The sequence below is a fragment of the Phalacrocorax carbo genome, chromosome 5 (genome assembly GCF_963921805.1).
Source record: "Phalacrocorax carbo chromosome 5, bPhaCar2.1, whole genome shotgun sequence".
NCBI lineage: Eukaryota > Metazoa > Chordata > Aves > Suliformes > Phalacrocoracidae > Phalacrocorax > Phalacrocorax carbo.
The window spans coordinates 215,001-240,408 of record NC_087517.1 but is presented as its reverse complement, the minus strand read 5'-3'; the positions used below and the strand labels follow the sequence as shown (position 1 = coordinate 240,408).

The 25,408-nt window shown below is 38.2% G+C and overlaps 1 protein-coding gene across 18 annotated transcripts in view; it reads right to left on the bottom strand.

Annotated features, from left to right (window-relative positions):
- The window catches only part of BAZ2B (bromodomain adjacent to zinc finger domain 2B), a 165,869-nt gene that overhangs the window by 60,579 nt on the left and 79,882 nt on the right, over positions 1–25,408 (bottom strand). For all 18 annotated transcript variants that reach the window (XM_064450866.1, XM_064450867.1, XM_064450865.1 and 15 more), the window contains 4 exons: positions 24,291–24,446; positions 9,133–9,294; positions 7,422–7,615; positions 355–558 (listed from right to left, as the gene is read on the bottom strand). In XM_064450866.1, the coding sequence (XP_064306936.1) occupies positions 355–558; positions 7,422–7,615; positions 9,133–9,294; positions 24,291–24,444 (714 nt within the window). In that variant the 5' untranslated portion in view covers positions 24,445–24,446. The remainder of the gene's footprint in view (positions 1–354; positions 559–7,421; positions 7,616–9,132; positions 9,295–24,290; positions 24,447–25,408) is intronic.

The window sequence follows — 25,408 nt, the reverse complement described above, 5'->3', positions numbered from 1 at the left end:
TGTTGGCTACCAGGAAAAAAGCAACAGCCAAAGCAATATCAATACCCATCGAAAGAGATATTCCTAATATACTGTCAGCACACTGCACTTAATTTCTTTGTATTTTCCACTTTATAACAAAAATAACAGTCAGTTAAACTCTTAGCCCATAAAGAACAACAAAAGGCACACATGCATACACACAAAGAAAGCAAAAAAAACCCAGAAAACCCTGAAGCAAAACCAAAAAGAGTATTCTTAGCATTCATTAAAGCATAACTATATAATTACTCACTGGTACAAACATGAACAGATCAATTTTTCACAAACAGCTTTCAGTGACAAGACCATGAGCAGCAGAGTGAGGTATCATACCTTGTTCTTGGTTTTGTGATGTGCTTCGTTTTCAGAATCAGATTCATCATCTTCACTCTCTTCAGCACTCTGGTCCTCCTCCTCTTCATCCTCCTCTAGGTCATCGGAGTCACTACTACTTATGCCTTCACTTGAGGTGTCTGAAGAGGAGCCCGAATCACTGTCGCTGTTACTAGAGCTTTCCACTGCTTTTTTTCTGGGTTTCTACCAGGAAGATGAATGCTGTATTAATGGTTCAGCTTTAAATCCATTATATTATCTTATTAGTATGCATAATCTTTAAAACAAAAACCAGTAACACTTTGGAGTAATGTGATCTGCAATCCTTGAACACAACTGATTGCCTTTGCAGAAGACAAAAGAGAAAGAAGCGCTTCACAAGATGATGAAAATGAAAAACTGGTCACAAGGTTCGACTAAAGTATTTTTCTGACCACACGCACTGGCAAAACAGTTGGCATCACTACATTTCAAAGCGCTATATCAAATTAAGGCCTAGGAAATCAGCCTGGAATTCACATCTACGAAACCTCCACAGAATGTACTGCTTCCAAAAAAAGTTTTAAAACCAAAAGCTTTATTGCAAGCTAACATAGAAAGAACAATACCTATTAGATTCATCAGTAGGGTTCAGTGACACATTCATTTAACTACATCACTTAACTTGTAATTTCACAGCATGCACTGCTCAGCAATGTAAGGTTCTGAAGGCTGAAAATAATATGCTCATCAAATTGCTTCTGGGATTTGCTTCTGAAAAACGGACCAAAATCTGCTTAAATATTCTGACAACTATATTATACTTAAAATATTGGAAAGAACAAATTTGCAGACCAGAATGGGAAAGTAACAGAAGCAACATGCAAGAATTCAGGAAAAGAAGAAAGGTATAAAAAACACAGGAACTCCAAAATATTGACACTGCAAGGCCAGATTTTGAAGTGCAATGGATGAGGAAAATTAGCTTTTTGGGGAGCTAAAATGAACGTGTGTATTTTACAAACACATCTGAAGGTGGTACACGTGGACTAAAGTGTTATGATGGTGGCTATGTGAGAGAGACATGAAAGTATGTATTACTGCATTAAAGTGTATTTCGTCATTAAAGAGAGTTTGCAGAATTACGTTCGAAGGTAAAGAAACATGTGAAAACAGATTACAGATGTCAGGCAGCAGCAGAGAAGTGTTACGTAGCACCTAAACAGGGCACGTGGAGTCACTGAGGGAATTTTAGAGGTTAAAATTAGTCAAAAGGAAGACAGGTGGACAGCAAAAGTAGGTGACCGGAAGACAAGAAAGTTGCAGCAATTCTACATAACAATGCAGACAGGAGCAACAGTGCTTAAAAATATACACTTTCTTAACAAAACTTTCCCTGAAAGTCTACTTTTCAAATCTGTTTTTTTATGGTAGGAATATTCTAGAACAAGAGGCTAAAAAGAAAAAGCAATTTTATGCCTTATAAAGAAGAAATCCACTGAAATTAGTGGGAGACTGTAACAAACTTATAAGAATAAGCGGGTGTAATGGTTTTGGATGCAATAGAGCTAATTTTTTCATAGCAGCTTTGAATAGTGACCAAAAGAGCGTTGATAACACAGGGACATGTTAGTTATCGCTAAGCAGTGCTTGCACAGCCTCAAGGCCTTTTCTGTTCCTCATCCCACCAGCGAGGCTGGGGGGCACATGGAGCTAGGAGGGGGCACAGCTGGGACAGTGACCCCCACTGACCAAAGAGTTATCCCACACCATATGGCATCATGCTCAGCAATAAAAGCTGGGGGGAAGAAGGAGGAAGGGGGGAAACTTAGGGCATTTGTCTCCTCCAGCCGCTGTTATGTGTGATGGAGCCCTGCTTTCCCGGAGGTGGCTGAACACCTGCCTGAGGATGGGAAGCAGTGAACGAACTCCTTGCTGTGCTTTGCTCTGTGCATGCAACTTCTGCTTTACCTAAGAAACTGCCTGTATCTCAAGCCACAAGTTTTCACACTTTCACCCTTCAATTTTCTCCCCATCCCACCGGGGGGAAATGAGCAAGGAGCTGTGTGGGGCTGAGCTGCCCACCGGGGTTAAACCACAGCAACAGGATTCAGTTTACTTTGCGAAATAGCTACGAAACGTAGAAGCTGTAGGTGGATTAAGTCTCACCTATTTGTCAATTGGCTGGTATCTGTATCTTTTTTTTAAACTAGGTTCTCTTTATTGATTTCTGTGATGAACAAGTCATATTTCTTATCATCATACCTTCTGCACACTGTCATGTTCATTGCTTCACTGTTGGGAAACCTTAAAAATTTAAGTGTGTTTATTTGTATTTATCATTTCACTGCTCAATTCAGAAAGGTGTCAGTTGATACTTCACATGAGGGACAATGATCTGAATGCATGGAGACACTTGAAAAATAACAGATCTAAATAACTGTGCCAGTCTATGGTAGGTCCTGTATGTTTCATTGCTCATGTCCTTTACATCATATTTAAGTATCTTCCTGTCTAATATTTGGCACAGATGCAGAATATTTCTTCCTGAAGGTTAAGAACATAAAATGAAGGACAAGACCATGATCTGAAGCAGTAAAAGTAACAATGCCTCCTGGAATCACATCTCTAGGATTCTATTCTAGTTTTAACTCTTTTAAGGTTCTCTATTTGTCTCTGTATGTGGAAAGGGAAACATCCAAAATACTGCAATACTACTAAAATCAGAAATATCCAGTTTATTCACGATGCAGATGAAATACATATTCATAACATCAGCTTCTTAAGAGATGCATTTAACAGTCTGGAAAAAGAAGACTATGTCAATGGACTTACTTAGCTGATAGTGTTTACTTCCACTCATCAACCCTTTGAAACTTTTGATGCCCATCTACCTTTACAAAATGTGTTAGCTGCTGTATCTTACAAATCTTATCTTTTCATACTGCAGACATGAAAAAACACTAAGAAAGGAGTCACGAACATTCTTGTGAAGGAGGCGGCAAGAGCCAAGCAACATCTGACACAAGTCTGATTCACAAAGAACTACCTCAAGTAAGAAAAGGGACAGCTAATCTTGACATAAAATTTAGCATAACTTGTAATCAATCAAATGAAAATGCTTCAAAACAACTCAGGCACTTAATTACACTGTGAAACACAACCACTTCCCATGGAGTTTTTACTTCATAAACAAATACAATCTCTTTTGACATAGATAAAACTAATACAAAGAAGTTGGATTAGTAGGATTCCACAAGAAGGGATGGCAAATTAGTAGCTTAGTAAAATATGATGATAGGGAAAATTTAAACTCATGCATTGGGTAGATATAAAAAGGTTAACCTTGATGGAGGAATTTCTATCAAAACCAGCATAAAAGGTACAGCAGCCGGGGGGGGTGGGGGGGTGGATAAGGCCAGTAAGCAGCATAGAGGAGAAATAATTCATACTAAACCAAATAATGTAAGCCAGAAGAGATAACTCTAAAGAAAAATCTCCCTGTAAAGACATTTAGAACAACAACAAAAAAAAATACTTGGAAGAAATTCTAAAAGCTTGCTGTCACAAAATAGCCAAGAGAAGGAAAAGTACAGACCAAAAAGTAAGTACTATTTTACTTCATTTGAAATATACTAGAAAGAAAAAAGAGAGCATTAGACTTCAGAAGATATATGTAAGACCAGGCAGATATTTACAGAATATAAAAAAATACATTATTTAGAAAAAGATAATAAAAGACCCTTTAAGAACTACATTCAAGAAAAAATCATTATTAAACTATATTAAGAGGGCAAATTTCACTTCAACTAGTTCCTCTATCAGCAACAATATAGTCATAAAAGCTGAGCCAAGAGTGGGTTCAATTAAAATAAATTTCATATTTTATTTTGGTTCACTGACTTTGGCAGATCTGCTGGATGGTTATGCTAATTGAAAATGTCCATTGTTCAGAAAGGAACAATCTAGGAATACAAATACCAAGAAAAGCCTGACCTTAACGATCCTACGGGATAGTCCTATAAAAAGGTGACTGAAGTGATAGTTTAAAAATATTTTAGTCATTTCTTCAAAGTGCTGAAGTTTATAAAGGAAATACAGCATGGTAATTGCCAAGAAGAGATATTAAAAGTACAACCCTCTGAAAGATCAAATACACACCCTAGACACAGAATCACACAGAATTCCAGGCTGGAAGGGACCTCAGCGATCATCTAGTCCAACCTCTCTAGGAAGAGCACAGTCTACACAAGATGGCCCAGCACCCCATCCAGCTGACTCTTGAAGGTGTCCAACGTCGCCGAGTCAACCCCTTCCCTGGGGAGATTATTCCAATGGTGACTGTCCTCACTGTGAAAAATTTCCCTCTGGTGTCCAATCGGAATCTCCCCAAGGGCAACTTGTGTCCGTTCCCCCTTGTCCTCTCCATGGGACTCCTTGTAAAAAGGGAGTCTCCATCTTCTTTGTAACAGGACAAAAGGAATGGCATGAGAACATCTAATAAATACAGCTTGGAAGATCAGATGCTTCTATCAACTCAGAAGTTGTTTTTCATAGACTACAGGCGAAAAAAAAAAATTACTATATAATACAAGTTACTATCAGACTGCACACTTCAGGATTCCCTAAGATGGTAGAACACCAGAACTAGAATTCAACCAGGAAGAAAACACTGCACAACAAGTAACTCTCTAGATTTTCACCAAGTGTAAAAAAAAAAAAAAGCTTGGTATCAGCTCTGCCCTTTCTTTTTTATTTAAAAAAAAAAATTAAATACCAACCTCAAAAGAAAATTACAACGAAGAATATGATTGAAGAATTCAGCAGATGAATACTAAAAAAAAAAAAACCCAAATCCTAAAGAAAGGAATATCTTAGTATAACTAAATGTTTTAAAATAAACTGTACTCTTCAGAAAAAGAGGCAAGTGTCACACTTTGAAATTTCAGAACATAACACCACTTGTACAAAGCCCAGCACAAAATACTCCATCAGCCTACTGCCCCCTGCTTATTCCTCTGCCTTCAATTCTAGTTCTGCCTTCATTCTAACAGACTGAAATAAAACCACTGGTTTTTTGGGGAAGGTTCGTTGGGTTTTTTGATTGTTTTTAAATCAAATCTCTTGATCTTTTCCTCATGTTGGGGTACTCTAAATATTTAGAGTGTTCTGTATGTTTTGATTGGAAGCCTTGTTCAAACCATTACATTGACAAATACCAGTTACCTCAAAAAGTTTCACAGGAAAAGAAGTTAAGAATAAGAATTAGAGGAACACCTAGAATGTCAGCATATCAAGTAAGACCAGGAACAACAAACTCCACTTCAGTTTTAGAAAAACTACTACAGAAACTTAGGAAGCAAAACTGTTAACAACCTGAAATTTATCTGCATTAGACAGACAATTTAAATGTTAAGATACAAAAACAAACAAATTTAAGAAAGGAGGTACACTAATTGATTGAGTACATTGTTTTACAGCAACCCACTATTTAGCAAATTGAAACTGGAATAAGTACCCATATCAAAAGCAAATATATCAAGGATACAGAACTTATACTTAAAGATGAATGGTAATACAAAAGAGAAGATAACAATGCTGACAAACATCCTAACTGAAATTAAAAAAAAAAAGGTAAGAGGTGAAATTTTCAGTGATACTTATATTAACAAGTAACTAGCTTAACCAACTCAATTTTCTCACTAAGGCAAAAAGCCAAAAAGTGAGCAGAGTCTTTTCATTTACTTATGATATAAACTTTGGAAAGGGTATTTGGAAATATTAAAATATAGTCATTTATTTGGTATTCTGCATAACTGCAGTAATAGTCAGAAATGCGGAGACTTATCTGGAAAAAAAGTGCTTTACTTCTGCACCACAGAAACAAGGCTTACATTTTGCACATAGGTATCCAGGATAAAAGCAGAATTTCAGAAAGGAAAGAGCCATTTCTAGTATGCAAGTCTGAAAAAATCAAAGATTTCCGAAGTACCTGTAACTGCCTTAATACCTTCAAAAGTTGTTGATTGTTAAACACATAAAGAATGTTTTATGGGAAAATGTTATTTAGTATGTTAATAATTTCCCTATTGTCAATATATTAAACGCCCTATCACTACACAAATATAATTAACCATTTTAGTGCTATCAGCTATTTTTATGCAAATATATGCAAACACCAACTGACCTTTGAAAATGCCAGCCTCTCACCTAAGAACACACAGATTTGAGAACTGAAATGCAATGCAATAACACAAAGAGAAAGAAAGCAACAGGCCAAATTCACTCACAAAACAAACATATAAACAAATGTAAAGAAATAAAAAGTCTTTTAGCCGAGATGGCTGCCAGTAGGGAATGACTCCCTTAGCTTCCATTCTGACGGTAAACAATCTCCCAGTGTGCCATTTCCTGTGGTTTGACTACGTAGTTTTGATTCCAAGAGTAGCAAAGTTCTTAAGGAGTGCTTGGGTCAATATATAAGGAGGTTTACTAACTCACTGAGCCTACTCACTTCTTTCCTATTAAATGGCTGTCTAAGCTTTTTCTTGAATCACAGCTATTAATAATACTTCCTTCCTCCAATAAATAGGAAATTACTCCCACAAAACCTTTTATCTTTTAATGTCTAAAAATTTCATTTTACTTCTGAAATTTTTTATATTTTAAGTTACACAAAAACATAATTAAACAGATTTAATTTCTAATAGGTTGTAATTTATAATACAAATATTTATACTCTAATAATATCAAATATTTGTGTTAAAAATAATATCCTTTATTTTTGTAATTATATAAATTAAATAAAAATATGTTATTGCATATGGCTATTAACTAGTGGAATTATTGCTAATGGTAGCTTTTGGTTCCTAAACATGTCAAAACACAAACATTTTTTTAAAAAAAAACCAACACCACAGATACAACTGTACAGATCTTGCTTTAATACATAATAAGAAATAAATAACAAGAAAAACCCAAAACATTTTGTACTGGGAGAGAACACTTAAAAATTATGCTGTGTGCACAATCAGAACACTTACCATGTCAGTCTGTCTGCATCTTAAGGGTTTTTTCTGTATATTTACCTTATCTTTGATTTTGTCAGCTCTGGGGTCCAAAAGCTGAACTTTGCTTTGCTCTTGGTTGTATTTGCGGCCTCCTGTTCCTGAGGTTATAGCTTTCACTTGTCCTGCAGATGTTGCAATGCTAGTGGATAGTACAGACGTGCTGATACCAGATACTGCAGTGGTACTGTTCCCATTCAGTGATCCATTTATACCTTAAGACGACAGATTTACAAAGTGACACTTAAAAAAAAATCTGAAGCAGCAGATACTTTCTTTGAGATGTTCCAGTCACACCAACCTAGCTTCCATAAACAGGCAACAAGACACTAGACTACTCATGGGTTACTCCCAACATATAATAAAAATTTGTCATCCATGAATCACTTCAATTTGCTCATGGAGTTATTTTAATTAAAACATTCGGAGCACCCATGATTTAAAGGACAACATACATTTAAGGCCACAAGGAGGGGGAAAGAAATAATCTGAAACTGTCCATTTTTAAGCCCAAACTATCCTTCAGTTTAGTTGGGGGCAGAAAAATAAGATCTTGAAGATAGACACAAAAATATACATTCCAGTAAATATCTCGCAGAATAATTTGTTTACAATTTTGAAGTATCAATCAGCTCCAACTAAAATCAACACGAAGCCCTAAATATTTTACGAGTTTTACCGGGGTGGGGGAGTTGTGGCAATGCTATTTGCAGTATCATCCACGTTCAAGGTTGCTTACTTCTCTGTCAAGACGACTGTTTTTTTCTAAGAAAATACCCCTAACCACACAAGCTTGCTACTCTACAATCCCAGGAGTATTATGACATTGATTCTAAAACACACATCAGGTCCTAAAACCTACCAAAACCATTAAAAAAGGCTTTGTTTGTACATCACAGAATCACAGAACAGAATATCCTGAGTTGGAAGGGATCCGCAAGGATCATCAAGTCAAACTCCTGACTCCACTCAGGACAAGTTAAAAGTTAAACCATATATCTAGGAGTGCCATCCAAATACTTCCTGAACACAGACAGGCTTGGAGCCATGACCACTTCCCCGGCAAGCTTGCTCGCCCTCTTGGTGAGCAACATTTTCCTGATATCCAGTGTGAACTTCCCCTGATGCAGCTTTAAGCCATTCCCTCTCATCCTGTCACCAGAGGGAAGAGACCAGCCCTCCCTCTCTGCCCCCCATCACGAGGCAGCCATAGAGAGCAATGAAGTCACTCCTCAGCCTCCTCTCCTCTAAGCTCAACAAACCTAGTATCAAACATCTGACAAACATATCTTAAATCTCTAAAATGCATGCAATACCACTACATAAAATACTGCTTTGAAATGCCAGAAAATGCTCTAAATGTCATCGTGCTCCCTGTAGCCACAGCCATCCCTTCCTCCACTCCCCCACCTCCAGCTACCTGGTGCCTGCTTCTTATATGCAGAGGAACAGTACTCACTGTAGAAGTACAAGGCCTCCTAAATCAAACCACAAACTTTAAAACAAAAAACTTTTCCCTACTACTCAGTCCCTGACAAACTATCTAAGGAAACGGGGGAAAAAACAGAAAGACTATTTTGTTACTGAAAGCCCATACTTGCATGTCTCATGCTTAGCTGACAGAATCAGTTTAGGAATGGGAACAATAATGAGAGGCAAAGCTCAAATTCCACATCTTTCTGCGCGTGCAGAAGTTTGATAAGATTATTCCCTCTACAACTGTAGCCATTACCTTTTTCTGTACTGCTCCGACTATTTTTTCCTGTAGCTCTTGAGTGGAATGATGTAGAATCACGATTCTGCGCAGGAGGTGCAAACAGTGGTGGAATTCCCAAGAGCGGTGGGAAAAAAGCTGCCCCGGGACGAGAGTGCGTGTCTGCTGTTCGCCACCATTCTGTACCACAAAGGAAATAAAAACAAACTTCAGTTGTTCTGAGAATATATTTAAATATGTCTGTAAGCATGTTGCTGCGCATGATCTAGAGCAGACTTAGTAAATCTGGTAGTAAGAAGAAAACACAACACTTAGGAACTCCTTGAATGACATGAATTCCTCACAGCAATTCAGGTCTTAAGCCATTAAAGCCGTTCTGGTAATGATTTCAATACAGTTTTATTTAAGTACATTCCAAAAATAAATACTTAATAGAAAGCTTTGTGGCAGTGATCACCCCAAAATGAAACTTCTAGTCTTATAAGCAGGATCAATATTCACAGGTCACTCTTCTGAGTGAATATTGATCATGAATAATTAGTATTTTATTATTAAATATAAATAATAATGGTAAAATAATTTAAAATCCTTATTACCTCAGCAGTCTTCCTTACATCAGAACTGTGAAAAAGCGCAACAACAGCTTTAAGTCACCTCTGCAATCTCAGTCTTGGAATACTCCAAGGCCTCCACCACAAACGCAGATCTGAAGCAGTTCCCCATGAAATTTAATATATTTAATATAGGAATCTCTAGCTACTCTACAGTAACTCTGACCCACTCTAAGAGGTTTCTACCCTGGAGTCTGACATTGGATCAGAAAAAAGCAAGTTCTCTATTTTTTTCCTGTAACATCTGTACTAAAATGACTGTTTCACAATCAGAGGCAGAGTGCTTATTACGAAAATTCAAGTGGTTGAGCAAGGAATAAACATTTCTTATTTAAAAAACCATCTAATACTCTTTTTGGTTTTGTTGCTGTTTTAAACTTCCATCTTAACTGGTTATTGATTTTTGTTTTTCAGGAAAATGAACTCCAAACAAGTTGATACGGTCCCTACAACTTCCAATTTTTAAAGTTCTTTACTATAGCAGCCACTGTTTAGAATATTTATGCTACCCTTACGGAATCCTTTTCTGCAGATTCTTGAAACTCTGCAAGACCAAACTGACTAAGTTTTTTAATACGGCACTGCTAAGCCTAAACAATGACATAAGAGGCAAATATCCCATGCACTGCTCCTGTCACAGGCTTCTGTGCTTAAAAAGAGCCTAGAAACAGTGTACAGGTTTGCATAGAGGAATTCTTTAAAAGTATCAGGGTTGTCTTTTATAATAGCTGCTGTAGTAGCTACAACTACGTTTTCTAACACATTTATTAGTCAACAACTGAAAAGAACACAACGCATAATTGAAGAACCACCATTCAAATCCCTCTGAAAGAAACTCTGAAAGAAGATCCTATAAAAAATTATATATGTGAGAGATAAAATGTGTTTGGGGGGAAAAAAAAAGTAATATTTTTCCAAGAAAGAAAAATCTCTTCCAAACTTCTCTTAAAACTCTCTCCACCCACCACCAAACAAAACAGTAGTGACATCACATTACAAGAAGCAGAAGAATCAGAAACATGACTCACAAATGCCATTGTGACAAGGGCTAGAAACATAGGTATGGTCTACATAAAAGCTAAAGCTAATAAGCAAGTGCACATAAAATAATGCAAGTCATGGAAGAGGTGGCTATCTCTTGGCCAGGTCCTATACTGGACATACAACTGTGAAGGTATTTAAAGGGTACCAATAATAAGTGTTTTGGTACAGCTGGTACAGACTCACACAAAAAAAGTTGTTAAAACACAGTGGGCTTTTCTTTTTTCCTTTTCTTATGCTTAAAATATCAGATTTGTGACCATGCTTTCCACTCTTTCAGTGAAAACCTTATTATGTAACACTAAACACTAGAAACACACTCAAAGGCACAATCTACACAAGTAACAGGATGAACTAGGTGTAAGCAAGTCTCTGACTTCTGTGATCAGCTGCTTTTCCTCTTATTGGGAATTACTTTTTTAGGGCTTAAGTGCAATTATGATTTTTTTTAAAACCCTGAAACATCGATTAAGTTGTGGCATACATTCAGGACAAAAACAGTTTTGCATAACACCCCTGTGAACAGCTGAGAAAGGGCAAAATCTGTGGTTTGGCCCACTGCCATGATATTTTTATCTTAAGAAATGAAGCATTATGAGGACAAGAACTGTGCGTTAAGCAAAGAATTTCTGCTATTTTACACACATACATTACCACTGTGATTAAAAGCATTAAACCATATAGTTGAGCAGGATTTAGCCTCGTGCATTTTAAGACAGTTACTTCATATTGCTATAAAACGCATTAAGAAGGTAAGGAAAGTAAGAAATAGCTATGTATGTATAATGATATTACATACAGTAGTTAAGAATCTCAATGAATACATACATGAAGTTCAAACAATGCTAATAAATTTTAACCTGCCAGTGTCAAACAACACTGAAATTGTAAGAACATACATCACAGTGATTTTAAAATGTTATAAACGAAAGATTCCAATTGATAAAAAGACACAAAATATGGCTAGAACACCAGCAATGAAAACAGAAGACTGGACACTCTAGAGCAACAATTGCAAAGCTTTCATCATTGTATGATAAGCAAGCTGTAACTGATCTGCAAAAACTTCACATTATTCCATTAACTTAAATTTGGAATTTGAGCATGGCTTTACATGTGAGTCTTGTATGTATTCTGAATGGTCCCACAAAGTTACAGAATCATTGCCTTGGAATGTACTAAGCAAGAAACGTAAAAACAATGGTCACTGGACAATATATAAAAAATAGTACGCATACAGACAAAGGTGCCATTCAAAGGCTTAAGCAAGATTATAACAACTACATTGAGCAAGACTGCCTAAAATAACTTCTGAGCTATTTATTGTATTATCAAGATCTATGGAAAATACTGCCCTTCAATGAGACAGCAAACCAAAATATCAAGATTATTAATTTTTTCCCTACATTTATTTACCTAGATACTTGAATATAAAAAACACACCTTTACAGACATGAGTGTCTCAATTTTTAGTTGAAACTTCTAAGAACATCACAGAAGGTCAGAAAATTGTCTAAGGTCAGATGCAGAGTTCTTCCATTCCTACTTCAGCAAAACTAAAATTTTCTCAATGAAGAAAGTTTCTCTTGCAAAATGGAACAAAGCCAATGGAACCTATGAACAACGACCATCACCCATAGCAAAGCTTAAAACAGGTACCCATTAACTCTGCTGCACTAACACGTTAGATGGCCATTACAACTGAATGAATCTTTCCACGTAATAAAAAATAATTCACTGAATGAGAACATCACAGGCGAATCAGTATTCACTGCTTTTTTGAAGTATCTTACCCCTCCTTACTTCACCTCTACATGCACTGCTTTCAGATGCTTTTGCTTTGTGTAGGTATGTATATAGTATCTCATTATCCTCCCAGTAACAAAAGTTCTGCTTTTACTCCTCTGGCATTAATAACTAAAACAAAATTCTGTCATTTGTATCAAACAAAATTTTAAAAACACTAAAAGATCTCTTTGCAATATTTGCTGTAGGTTTTTACCAGTACCTAACCATACACTCCTAAATCTCTACTGGTGGTGGAATCCCACAGTGCTAACTTCTACCTTGGGGGTGGGATGCAAGGAATCTGGACACACAGGGCACTGCCAGCCGAGAAAAGGGGAGATCTACTCAAGATACCCACTTCCTGGCAAGAATATCTTTTCTTCAAACCACAGAAAAACTGAATTAAGAAGCATCTTGACTTACTGCATACTTTGGAAAAAGGAAATATCTCTCTTAACTCATCCTCTGCAGACTGCATTTAGAATACTCCGTACTGGTTTGGGTCCCAAAACCAATAAAGACACTGACCTCAAAGCTTTGATTATGAGGCTGCGCTAGATTATCTCCTGAAGTCCTTTCCAAGCTTAGTTTTTGAACAATCTATGGCTACAGATACGCAGAGACCCAAGGTAGTTCTGAATAAATAAGCAGCAACCGCCAGAAGCACTCTAGCTATGGAGGTTGAAGCTCCAGAAGGCCAATTTACTGTACTTCTCAGTAGGATTAATTAACCTATGGGATCATTAGCACAGTGATATCACTGGTTACAGCCTAACAAGCTTGACCTTCTCTTTGATGTGTTTTACTGAACTGCAAAGACTTACCCTACATATGTTGGAGGGAATCTCATTCACACATGTAAGAAGTCCAGTGTGTCCCACCTGAACAATTTGCCCCTTTGCTCTAGCACAGAAATAGCACCATTTGAATTTTTAGTGAACACATTTTTTGAAGAAGGGCAGACAATAACCTCTTCTTCCCCGCCCGGCACTGTTTGTTGGGGGTGGAACAGTGAAGAGCATTATCTTGCGGCTAGATGACAAATGACAGTAGAGATGGACTACACTGAGTATGTTCCAAGATTTGTCTTCTACAGGGTCGTTATAACACGTTTCTTGAACAGATCATTTCACTAGATTTTACTCTGTTCTTCAGAACTCCTGCCAGAAGCACCAAAATTTTTACATGAAGCAATGAAAATGCCAACAGGTCCAGCCACGGTGTTTATTTAAAACTTTCCAGGGCAGGTACTGATCCAATTCCCTGCCTTCTAACAACCTCTTTTAATGCACATTCTCTTGAAGAAAAAAATGCATTACAGAAAACCTGTTCCACCCTCAAGCATTCAGTCTTCAGTCATGCCACTGTGATAAAACTTATACATCTCAGAATGTAAACAATTAACACATCCCATCACTATCATGACAATCAGACAGGGGTGATTAAAAGTTGATTATTTTTTTCTTATTAGAAAGCCATTATCCCATTGACAGGCCTTCACCTTAAAAATTAATGTATCAAAAATTTCATAGCTTCATCCCCCTCCAAAACTGGAATGAACAAACTAAAAGAAGATGCAAGACATTCTCCACCTCTCTGAGAAAATCCTCAGAACAAGCAACACACATTGAGCAATTCTACCTGCAGAAATTAACAAAAGGGAATTCAAAACAGCAAAAAACCTCACCAGAAATCCTAGAGGAACACCTCACTGAGCAACAGTTAAAGTCTATCATGCCACCTTCCTATTTCTTATGGAGAAATGTCCATTGTTGGGGGGGTGGGGGGTGGCGACAGGAACCAACCAAAAAAAAAAACCAAACCACAACACACAAAGGAATTAGCTGCCTTAACTGCAATATGGTTGCAAGTCTTCACTTTATAAGTGTACTGTTAGTGTTTTCCATCTTTTGGTTTAATTTTAATAAATGCTTTAGAACAAAAGCCTCTTCCTTTTTTTTTTTTTATCATCATCTGTTCTTTGATAGAAAAGCACCATTCAAACATTCCACAGCTGTTATCTTCATATTTACAGCTTCAACTATGGTGAGACCATTCATTGTAGGATTTATCACTCAGAAATAACTACAAAAAGGGAGGTTTGGCAATAGTTTATTTCATCAGAAGTCTAATATAATCATTGTGTAATACACCACCTTCTAGAGAGGGCTGCTCTTTTTGCTGACTCTTGCATGGACCATTTAAAAGGCATAATTTCCCATACAAAGTACTCCGTGATACCATTATGAGGGCATATACTGTCAGACTTCATGCCAGATCATCCCTTACTCTGTGAGGAATCTTATCTGATTCTACCAAGTGATTAAGAATAGTTCTAAATGACAAAAATAAGCCAAATGAGGTAAGAGGGACAATGCTTACTTGAATTCCAAGACTGTATACATCTTCTATGCTCAACTCCATTTTTTAACTTTGAAAAACATGAAGGAAGAAAAGACAGCCTATGAGTAGTGTCTATGTTAAAGCAGAAAGCAGAGCTGGAGGATACTTCTTTGAACAAACACTTGTCTGAGGTAGAAGGGATGTCTGGCATTCTGGAAGCAGGAAAACTGAATTAGAGAATCTTAACAATCTTCCACACTAATTAGTTTCTCATAAGCTATAAGAATCCCTGGTTTTATTTAACTTTTTTTTTCAAGAATTGTTTCTGCTTCTTACATCTATGAGAACTCAGCCAAATTAACAATAACTATGTCAAGCAATCAATTGCTAAGGAGTGCCAGTAGAGTATCTTTATTTTAATGCCCTTCAAACAGTCCGGAACTTCCAGCTGTAGGGCGGGCAATGAGCTGCACCTTTTGTCTACAATCTGTCACACTGTTTCTGACTGTACTCTAATTTTCAGGATGTACAGTGTCCTTTATTTGTTTAATCAGCAGGTACAACTGCTCCAGTTTCAACAGGTGCCCCTGCTTTTAACTTCAGTATGAGTAATGCCACTGTAAGAATGGGAGGTTGGCTGGCAATCTGAAGATAAGACATGAAGGGTTGGAGGAAAAAAACCAAGAGGGCTAGATGAACTGGACTGTAAAAATTATGTGTAAAATATAAGCATAGATGGAGTTGTGCATACCTTAAACAATAAGGAGTGTGAATCTAATGCAGGAAGGGAAAGAAGTGGAAAGGAAAATGGAAAGGTGAAGTAACCATAAAGAAGTAAAGAGAAAGCTTCTTTGAGCTGCTACACACCTGGAAGGGTGGGGAAAGGCAACACAGAAAAGAGCAGGCAGAGTACAGCGAGTTGGCATGGGTTTGTAAGTTAGAACAAGGCAAGAATTCATAAAAACATAGGTGAGAGACAAAAGACCAAAGGGATGACCAGAAATTTCATAGGACTTTCAGAGCTAAACTTCAACTTTTGAGATGGCATGAACATGAGGATACAAGAAAAATCAGGAAACTCCAAGACTGTGAAAGCATAAATAACCAGAAGAGCAGAATGGTTGTTAACAGAGAGAAAATGCAGGAAAGGATGAATATCAAAGAACAGAAGGTTCATTTGTGCCATGTTTTAATAAAAAGAGCAGCGCACCAAAAAAAGACAGCATCAGAAAGACCCAGCATTCCCTGTTTTCCAAGAGAGACTCACTCTACCACCAAGGCCTCTGCAAACTGATCGTAGTTATGTGGGACATGGTACACAGAAAACATGACTTGCCCTTGTTTGTTAATTCTATTCCTCTTTCTAGATTTTTCTTTTTTAAGGCTATTCTTGTGTTAGGGTATATAATGGATAATTTTGGAATGATCTTCTGACTGCGGTATCTCATCATGTGAGCTGTTATGCACACAGGGGCATTCACTAGGATTTTTTCACTTCTTAGCAACTAGAAGGCAACATAATGGCAATATTACATACACCATGCAGGGAAATTCCTCTTGTTCATTTCAAATTTCTGGTCTAGGCGCTATTCTTTCTTTTTCTTCTCCTCCAAAACAAAAATGGATTTGCACTTAATTTCACTGATACTAACTATTGCAGGTGATGTGTATAGTGAATATTTCTTTATACCTTCAGCCTACGTTTAAAAACATTGTATTTCAGTTCTTCGTTTGCTGAACTTAGTTGAAGTGTCTTTTAACTTCAGTTAGTAAATTATCATGTTTAAAAAAACCTAACAATCACAACACAACCTCATTTATATTCCTTCTTCCACAGCTGATGTCCATACTCAACTAGTAACTCTAAATGTTAGTTACCATCTGCTACACAGTTCAATTAGGAAGCACCACAATACTCATTTTGTGTTCTTTCTTAAAAAAGAAAAAATCAGTAACAACATTGCTTCTCTCTCACAGAGGTGATTCTTAATGATGCTGATAAGCAGCAATGCATTGCAATGTTTCATAATACTCTGAAGATAGGTCAATCTAAAACATCCTTTGAGCTTGTTATCAACTTTCTTCAACACGAAAAGAAAAAAGAGTAGGTGACATTATACTCTATCACACATTATTATGGCCTTTTAAAAAAACCACACTGCGTGCTACCTCTGGCATTATCTAATGTGTCCAGAAAAGTGAACCCATCAATTTTTAAATATGTATTTAGAAACATGGAAGAAATAAAACTTGAAAGGAAAATGGAAGCAAAGTCTCGTGACAATAAACTGAACTGTAATGACATCTTCCTGCTTTCTTATTAGATGGAAACATTAACAGTCTGTCTAGCAATTAATTCTAGTAGTTCCTTAAATTTTCCTATTTTAGTGTTTGCTCTTCAAGTTATTAACTTACTGTGGGCATGCTCTGCATAGCAAAATTTCATATTAAACTGCACTCCTTATCATTCTTGGCTTACTTTAACCAGGTTAAATATTTTCGAGCACAGCTTTTGAAATTCTACTAACCACTACACAGATGAATGATTGAAAGCATTACTCCAAAGGGCAACATACATTTTACACAGTGCTGGTCTCTTAGTAACAAGAAACGATAACTGTGAATGCCTTTGTTAATATTTATGAATTTCACAGTACAATATAAGGTTTTCAAAAGTGCTAAAACAGGAATAAATAAATAATGCCTTAAAATACAAAGCATCAATGCACCAACCAGCAGATAATACAAAAATAATGTGGTGTTTCAAACAAGGCGAAGGGTATTTCCAACATACACAGCAAATCTAGAGAACTGCTTAGGGTGACAGAAATTACTGTATTTTTTCCTTCTTTTTGTGTTGTTCTTTAATCATTACAGTGCTAGCAATATTTGCCTTCTACATGCCTCTCAACACCAGTAAGTCTTCCAAACTCCTTTGTATGCATGATTCCAAACTACTTCTATGTATGATTTCATAGCACTGATGAATGTCCATATGTGCGCGCGTGTGTGTGTATATATATGTATATATATATCTATATATATCTATAGATATATATATAAATATATATATATAAAAGTTACAATCATCCACTCTTATGCCTCATCTGGATAGCAAAACGCCAAAAATATCTGTTAATTTAAATGTAAAGGAAAGCACTGGCTATCTCATTAAAGCACATTCAAAAAAAAATCATTTTAATAATCTCTGAATAGTCTTTCGCAGAAGCAAGTACACAGATAACAAACATGAATGGAATTGCAAGGACTCCATCTTTAACTTTCCTTCATAAATTATAGGTTAAAATAAGCTAGTCTTGGACTAATTTTCTTTAAAAAAGGAAATTTTCAAAAGGGATTTACCAAACTGCACTCTACTGAGAAAGCTGATACATAATTTAGGTACAAACTCTGCAGATCAACTTTGAGCAGTAGAAATACAAGGAACAGACACAGAGCACTGACCTACTACACCATATTTTAAGAAATATCAAATACATGGCAACTCTTTAATGTAAGAGCTACTAAGTGCTTAGTGTGGTTTAAATGAAATTATTTAGGTGCTCAAATGCAATGGTTTCCTTTAATCTCTAACATTCAAAAAGCAATGAGCTGAAATTGTTTTTCTTTCAATGTTTCTACAAAAGCCTTTCCCTACAAATAATGGTAAAATTCTAATGTTTCTAATTCAAAATGTTTCACTCATCAGTGTAATCCTTATAGCCAGTATTAGAGAAGGACAAAATTTTGAACATGGAAGTACTTGAGTTATGCCTGTTAAAGTATTTTATCCACCCCTCCCAACCACCCTGCTTTTTTTCCTTCATATTTTTGCTTTTATGTTATTCCATAACACTGAAAAATACCAGGGTGTTTCCGGGGGGGGGGGGGGGGGGGGGGGGGGAGGTGGTGGAGATGGTTTGGGTTTGATGTGGGATTTTATGGTGCGTTAGGTTGGGTTGGTTTTTTTTTCCCTTGTGTTGGGGATTGTTGGGGGGGTGGGGTTTTCTCTTTTTGTGTTTTTGTTTGTTGTTGGTTGGTTGGGTTTTTTTACATCTGGAATATTATTCTTATAGTCTTTTCCCTAAAAAACAGAGTTTATTTAGCCAGCACCTGGACCCCAGTGCACTGTGCAGCCCAAACACTGAGAAAGAAATCAGCTTCTGGCCTATAAAGTTAATAATATGAAGCAGGAACTCTAAGCGAGACTGGTATCCATGTCAATTTTGCTATTCTCACATAGCATTCAGAATCCTTAAAATGTCCAGAAATCAGTAAATACCTACAAGCCTCAGGCAAAAATTTTGACAAAACCAAGGAGTTATATACAGTTTTACATTTTAGGCACTAAATCTGATCTGTCTCAACATTTATTTCAGGAACCACAATATAATTTTTATATAAAGACTAAGACACAAAAAAATAGTTGACGTTTAAAAAAATATCTTAATATAAATCAAAAAATCAAGTTGAAAATGACAGACTTTTCCAATTAAAACAATCCTGTGACTTTGTGAACTTATGGCCACAATTTTAAAATTCTTCTGGGTCTCATTTAAGGAGAAATAGGGGACTCCAAAAAGACTGAAGATTTCTGCTTTGACAGAAGCAGCTTCTAGTTCGTAATAAAAAAAAATTTTTATCTTGATTTTATAAAGTTAGTGAACTTTTTTTTGAAAATTAAAAATAAAGAACCCTACAGTAAGAGTCAATTGTTCAGCTTTGAACAGTTTCACATCCTGGTATTATTGCCCCTCATAAAGACACAATACTGAATTATGGTATCATTTACTCGTGTGAGAAAAGACTGTTGATTTATATTCTAACAAAGTTGCTAACGTAGTCATAATGAATTTAAACCTCTTTCCAGAGTCAATTTTCTTTTCCAACATGCCTTCTTATTTTCAGCAATGGGTGAATAAAAAGAAAGCAAGTAAAGTATCTGCTTACTTCATTGGAATGCTTCAATTCTTCAGGATCTAGTCCTGTATTAATCAATTAAACTAACATTGTGCGATGTATTCCATAATGGTTTCACACAGGCGCTTTGTCTATTTGACCTGGGCAAACGCCAAAACAATCTATTGGTAGTATCATCTCCCTGGCAAAGCAGAAAGACTCCCAGTCCTACTCACCATGCTTTGTGGGGACCTGATGGGGTATGCAATCAAGTTTACTGCAAAGACTACTTAATAGGCTATTGATTGTTGCAAATAAAATAAATATATTAATTGGAATAAAAAGAACCTCTCTAATCTAATGCATAGTTTAAGTAAGGGACCTTTACCTTCCATTAGTAAGAATAATTGTTCATTCTTAAACAGTTATTAGATGCTAGAGAAACGCTTTTTTAAATATGAAGATAATTTAATTATCATGTAGAGATTGATAGACATTGCCATTTGTTTTTAGTTTTGTGTTTAATTTTTTGTTTTTGTCAGTTATTTGTGGTTTTTTTTTTCTGGGGTTTGGGTTTTTTTGTTGTTGTGGGGTTTGCTTTTGGGTTTTATTTGTTAATACCACAGAAGTGAATAACATCTCAGTTTAGGAACAGGCTACGATACTAGTCTATCTTGACTACAGAGTATCTTGTAAGTTCAAGTTTTGACTCAATTAAATCATTGTTCCAGCCACAGGTCATTCATAGGAGGAAGAAGTCAGGCAGAGGAGCCAGGAGATCCGTGTGGATGAGCAAAGAGCTCAGAGCATCTAGAGAAACTCAAATGGAAGAAGGAGGTTCACAGTATGTGGAAAAAGGGACTGGCCCCATGGGAGGAATATAGGAATGTTGCCAGGGTATGCAGAGATGTGACGAGGAAGGCCAAGGCCCACTTGGAACTAAATCTGGCAATGCACGTCAAAGATAACAAGAAGCAGTGAAAGGAAGACTGGGGATACAGTGGGCCCACAGCTGAATAACGAAGGGGTCCTAGTGACGCAGGATGCAGAGAAGGCAGAGTTACTGAATGCCTTCTTTGCTTTGGTCTTTACTGCTAAGGCTGGTCCTCACACATCTCAGCCCCCAGAAGAGAGAGAAAAAAAATCTGCAGAAAGGAAGACTTCCCCTTGGTTGAGAAGGATTAGGTCAGAGATCATTTAGGCAAACTGGATCCTCACAAATCCATGAGCCCCGACGGCACGCATCCACGAGTGCCGCAGAAGCTGGCGGATGTTCTTGCTGAGCCACTCTCCATCATCTCTGAAAGGCTGTGGAAGACAGGAGAGGTGCTCGAGGACTGGAGGGTAGCCGGTGTCAGTCCAGTCTTCAAAAAGGGCAAGAAGGAGGACCTGGGAAACTATAGGCCGGCCAGCCTCACCTCCATCCCTGGAAAGGTGATGGAGCAGTTCATCCTGGAGGTCATCTCCAGGCATGTACAGGAAAATGAGGTTATCAAAAGTAGTCAACATGGATTCACCAAGGGGAAATCAGGTTTGACCAACCTGATAGCCTTCTACGATGGCACAACCGGCTGGGTCGACAAAGGGAGAGCAGCGAATGGTTACCTTGACTTGAGCAAGGCATTCAACACTGTCTCCCATAATATCCTCATAGGTAAGCTTAGGAAGCATGGATTAGATGAGAGGACAGTGAGGTGGATGAAGAACTGGCTGAGCAGCAGCGCTCAGAGGGTCATGATCAACGGGGCAGAGTCTGCACGGAGGCCTGTAACTAGCGGTGTTCCCCAGGGGTCTGTGCTGGGTCCAGTCCTGTTCAACATATTCATCAATGACCTGGACAAAGGGACCGAGCATCCCCTCAGCAAGTTCGCTGACGATCCCAAGCTGGGAGGAGTGGCTGATGCACCAGAAGGCTGTGCTGCCATCCAGCAAGACCTGGACAGGCTGGAGAGCTGGGCCCGAGGGAACCTCATGGAGTTCAACAAGAGCCAGTGCAAGGTCCCGCCCCTGGGGAGGAACAACCCCCCACACCAGCACGGGCTGGGGGGGACCTGCTGGAGAGCAGCTCTGCTGAGAAGGCCCTGGGGGTGCTGGGGGGCAGCAAGGTGACCCTGAGCCAGCACTGGGCCCTTGGGGCCAAGGGGGCCAACAGAGTCCTGGGCTGCATTAAAGGATTGTGGCCAGCAGGGTGAGGAAGGTTATCCTCTCCCTCTACTCTGCCCCAGTGAGGCCACACCTGCAGTGCTGGGTCCAGTTCTGGGCTCCCCAGTTCAAGAAAGACAGGGAACTGCTGGAGCAAGTCCAGCACAGAGCTACCAAGATGATCAGGGGACTGGAGCATCTCCCTTATGAAGAAAGGCTGGGGGACCTGCATTTGTTCAGCCTGGAGAAGAGAAGCCTGAGGGGGATCTCATCAGTGCTTATAAATATCTGAAGGGTGGGTGTCAGGGGGATGGGACTAGACTCCTCTCAGTGGTGCCCAACCACAGGCCAAGGGGCCACGGGCACAGGTTGGAACACAAAAAGTTCCAGCTAAACATGAGAAAAAGACTCCTTCCCTATGCGGGTGCCAGAGCAGTGGCACAGGCTGCCCAGAGAGGCTGTGGGGTCCCTTCCCTGGAGACATTCAAACGCTGCCTGGACACGGTCCTGTGCCCCCTGCTCTGGGTGTGCCTGCTCAAGCAGGGGGTTGGACAGGATGATCTCCAGAGGGCCCTGCCAACTCCCACCAGTCTGTGATAGGAAAACAGTATCTGGCTGTTTGACAGCATAAACACTTCTGTGGAGTTTCTCTAGGACAGCGTATACTGCTTCAGAGTAGATGCAAGAGTAACCATACTGTACTGTGCCAGGCAGAGAAATGGATATACTCATAAATAAAACTGACGGGACATTACTAAAGGTAACCTACATTCCAGCTTGTTTTTAGAAATATAAAGTGTCCTTGAGAAAATATATATGTTCTTAAAGATCAGATGCAACCAGATAAAGGACCTGACTATTTAAAAATAACCCTAAATGGAAACAACCAATGAATACTGGGAGTTACTATCAGTCTTTATAACTATTAGCTATCAGACAGAAATGAATTTTTAAAAAAAAAAAAAGTAAAATTTTATAATTAAATTTTAAAAACTACTTAAGGACTACCTGGATTTTCTAATGAAGAAACAAACTGACAGTTTAGTATCTTTTAATACATAATTCATCCACTTTAGTCTTACTATATCTTGACAGATCAAATATATATCCTACAATGTTAGGGAAGACAAAATCACATTCTGTAATAGCTACAAAGCAAAGGCTGCAAGGAGAGGTAGATGAGTCACATAAATCCTCAGATTGGGACTGTATGTTTATAGCCATATGTAAATGAACTCCTCCAACATTCTGGGAACCACCACAGAGAACCATTTCAAATGGCATGGGCTAACGAACATGGGCACAAAAGGTCTTTTGGATTTGAATCTGTAGTGGGGTACTCAAAAATAAAAAACATTGTTATTTGTTCTGGATCAGTTTTAGTTAAGAGCTTTTCTGGCCAATTTTAGAGTAATTAAAATAAATAGTTGAGACATAATTCTAGGTACAGTGTCATTCTGGTTTCTATTTTTACTTCCCAGAGAAGCTGCAAATGAACAAACACAGGCTATAGCAGGGCAGTCAGAATCTACTGGTTCTATAGTATCAGGGCAGAAGAGTTTTTCAGTTTGGAGAACACATGCTTTCTCTCTCTACTGCAAAAACCAAGTTTGTTCCGGAAGTAGTGGATTAACATGAATTGAGGCTGAAAAACTTCTTATTTACTGTATATCTTTAGTAGTACTCAGGCTAACAAAAAGAATGTGCATGATTTGTTCTTCAAAGTGAAGAAAGGAACAGCAGGGAAGAGTTATTTACCATTTCTTGTTCTGTTGATGACATATGCATTGTTCAGCTAAAATACAAGCTTCATTCACAAAAATGAGATTCTTGCCTGAAGAATCGTCCATCTAAGTTTCTGATTCAAGACAAGATGTTTCACTCTAGTGAAGACTAACATTACAGTACTTTGAAATTCACCTGTTCAATCTCAAATTACATTAGAAGAAAGCACTCCTCCAGATATAAAAATACAGGAGGGGTTGGGCTTGAATACGGAGAACATTATGTACATTCAAGAAGTTGATTATTAGATCTGAATCTGAAAGTGGCACAGAGAGTTTGCTAGATCAATCCTTAAACCAATTCTGGCTTCCGAGGCAGCTTTGCAAACTGAAAATTTCTTTCACATTTGAAATAGGCAATTTTAAATTAATTTCATTCCTTCAATAAACAAGTACTGTGTAAAATTTATTCACATGATATGAATGTCACTGGGGGGGGGGGGGAAACCACCCAAACATTTTTCCTCGATGCATCTGTGCAACCTTATTATATTTGGCTTGCAATAATAATTACAAGTCTTGAAAAACACTAAAATCACATTCCAATATATAATTGAGTCATTTTTACCGCATGTGTTGATTGTGGAACTCAGTGACGCAGCTCCAGTGGAAAGGCCACCTTTCGATATCGCTGAAGCTACAGACAGTGTAGAAGACACTGGAGTTGAAGCAGCTGCAGTAGAGGAGACTGGCGATGACGTTAACCGCTCTCCAGACTCCATATCTATAAGAGAGAAGATAAATGTCTGTCTTCTGCGTCAGGAAATTAAACCACAAGGGGACTACAGGCATGTCTGCGCTGACCATGTCTCAGGATCTACGCTCGATTCTTGAGTGGCTCCACAAGACCTTCACGTGAGAGGCACATCACATGAGCAGCACCCAGTCATCTGGGGAATCTAGCTCAACTGCAGCAGTAAGGGGATTAGGTAGCGCTGTTGTGGGCTACATCACATTTCAACTTGAATGCCCACAGCCTCACTGGGGACTACCACCCACACCCTCTGCTCAGAAGCTCTGTTTGGCTCAGGCTGGTGCCTTCAGCCCTGGCCTGAGTTAGGTCGTAGCTCTGCAGTCTGGTCTGTGCCCATATCTCATGCTTCCCTCCAGGCCTGCATCAGCTCCTATCCTCTGCTACTCCTGATCAGACCACCGGATGGACCCTTAGCTCGACAGATTCCTTTATTTTGTCTGGACCCTGTGAGCACAGCGTTCAGATCCTGTGGGACCATGCCGGGGTCAGGAAGAGCACTGCCTGCATCATCCTTGACTTGCCAGCTTGTCCCTCCTGGCAGAGCAGCCCTGCTCTTGCTGCTCCCTGACAGACCCCAGCTTTAAAGAATCTGCAATGCATGCCAAAAAGTCTGTATGTAGCCTCTCAATTTAGAAAAAGACCCAGCAATTATGGTGAGATAGTAAAAGAACTACTGTAAGTTGCTAGCTTTTATTATTCCTGGTGAGTTTTTCCTATAAATCAAGGCCTTTTCACTTGGGCCATGAATTGCCTAACTCAAAAGTTGCCAGACTTATTTCACTGAACAAACACGTGTATTTTAAGAAACACACACGGTAAAATTTTTATTAAAAGTACTGCTTGTTGAGAAGTAGTTTCTCAAATACTTAAAAATTGCAGCCAAGCAAATTATGCCTAAGCATAGTGGTAACAGTGTCAAAAGACTATCTGAC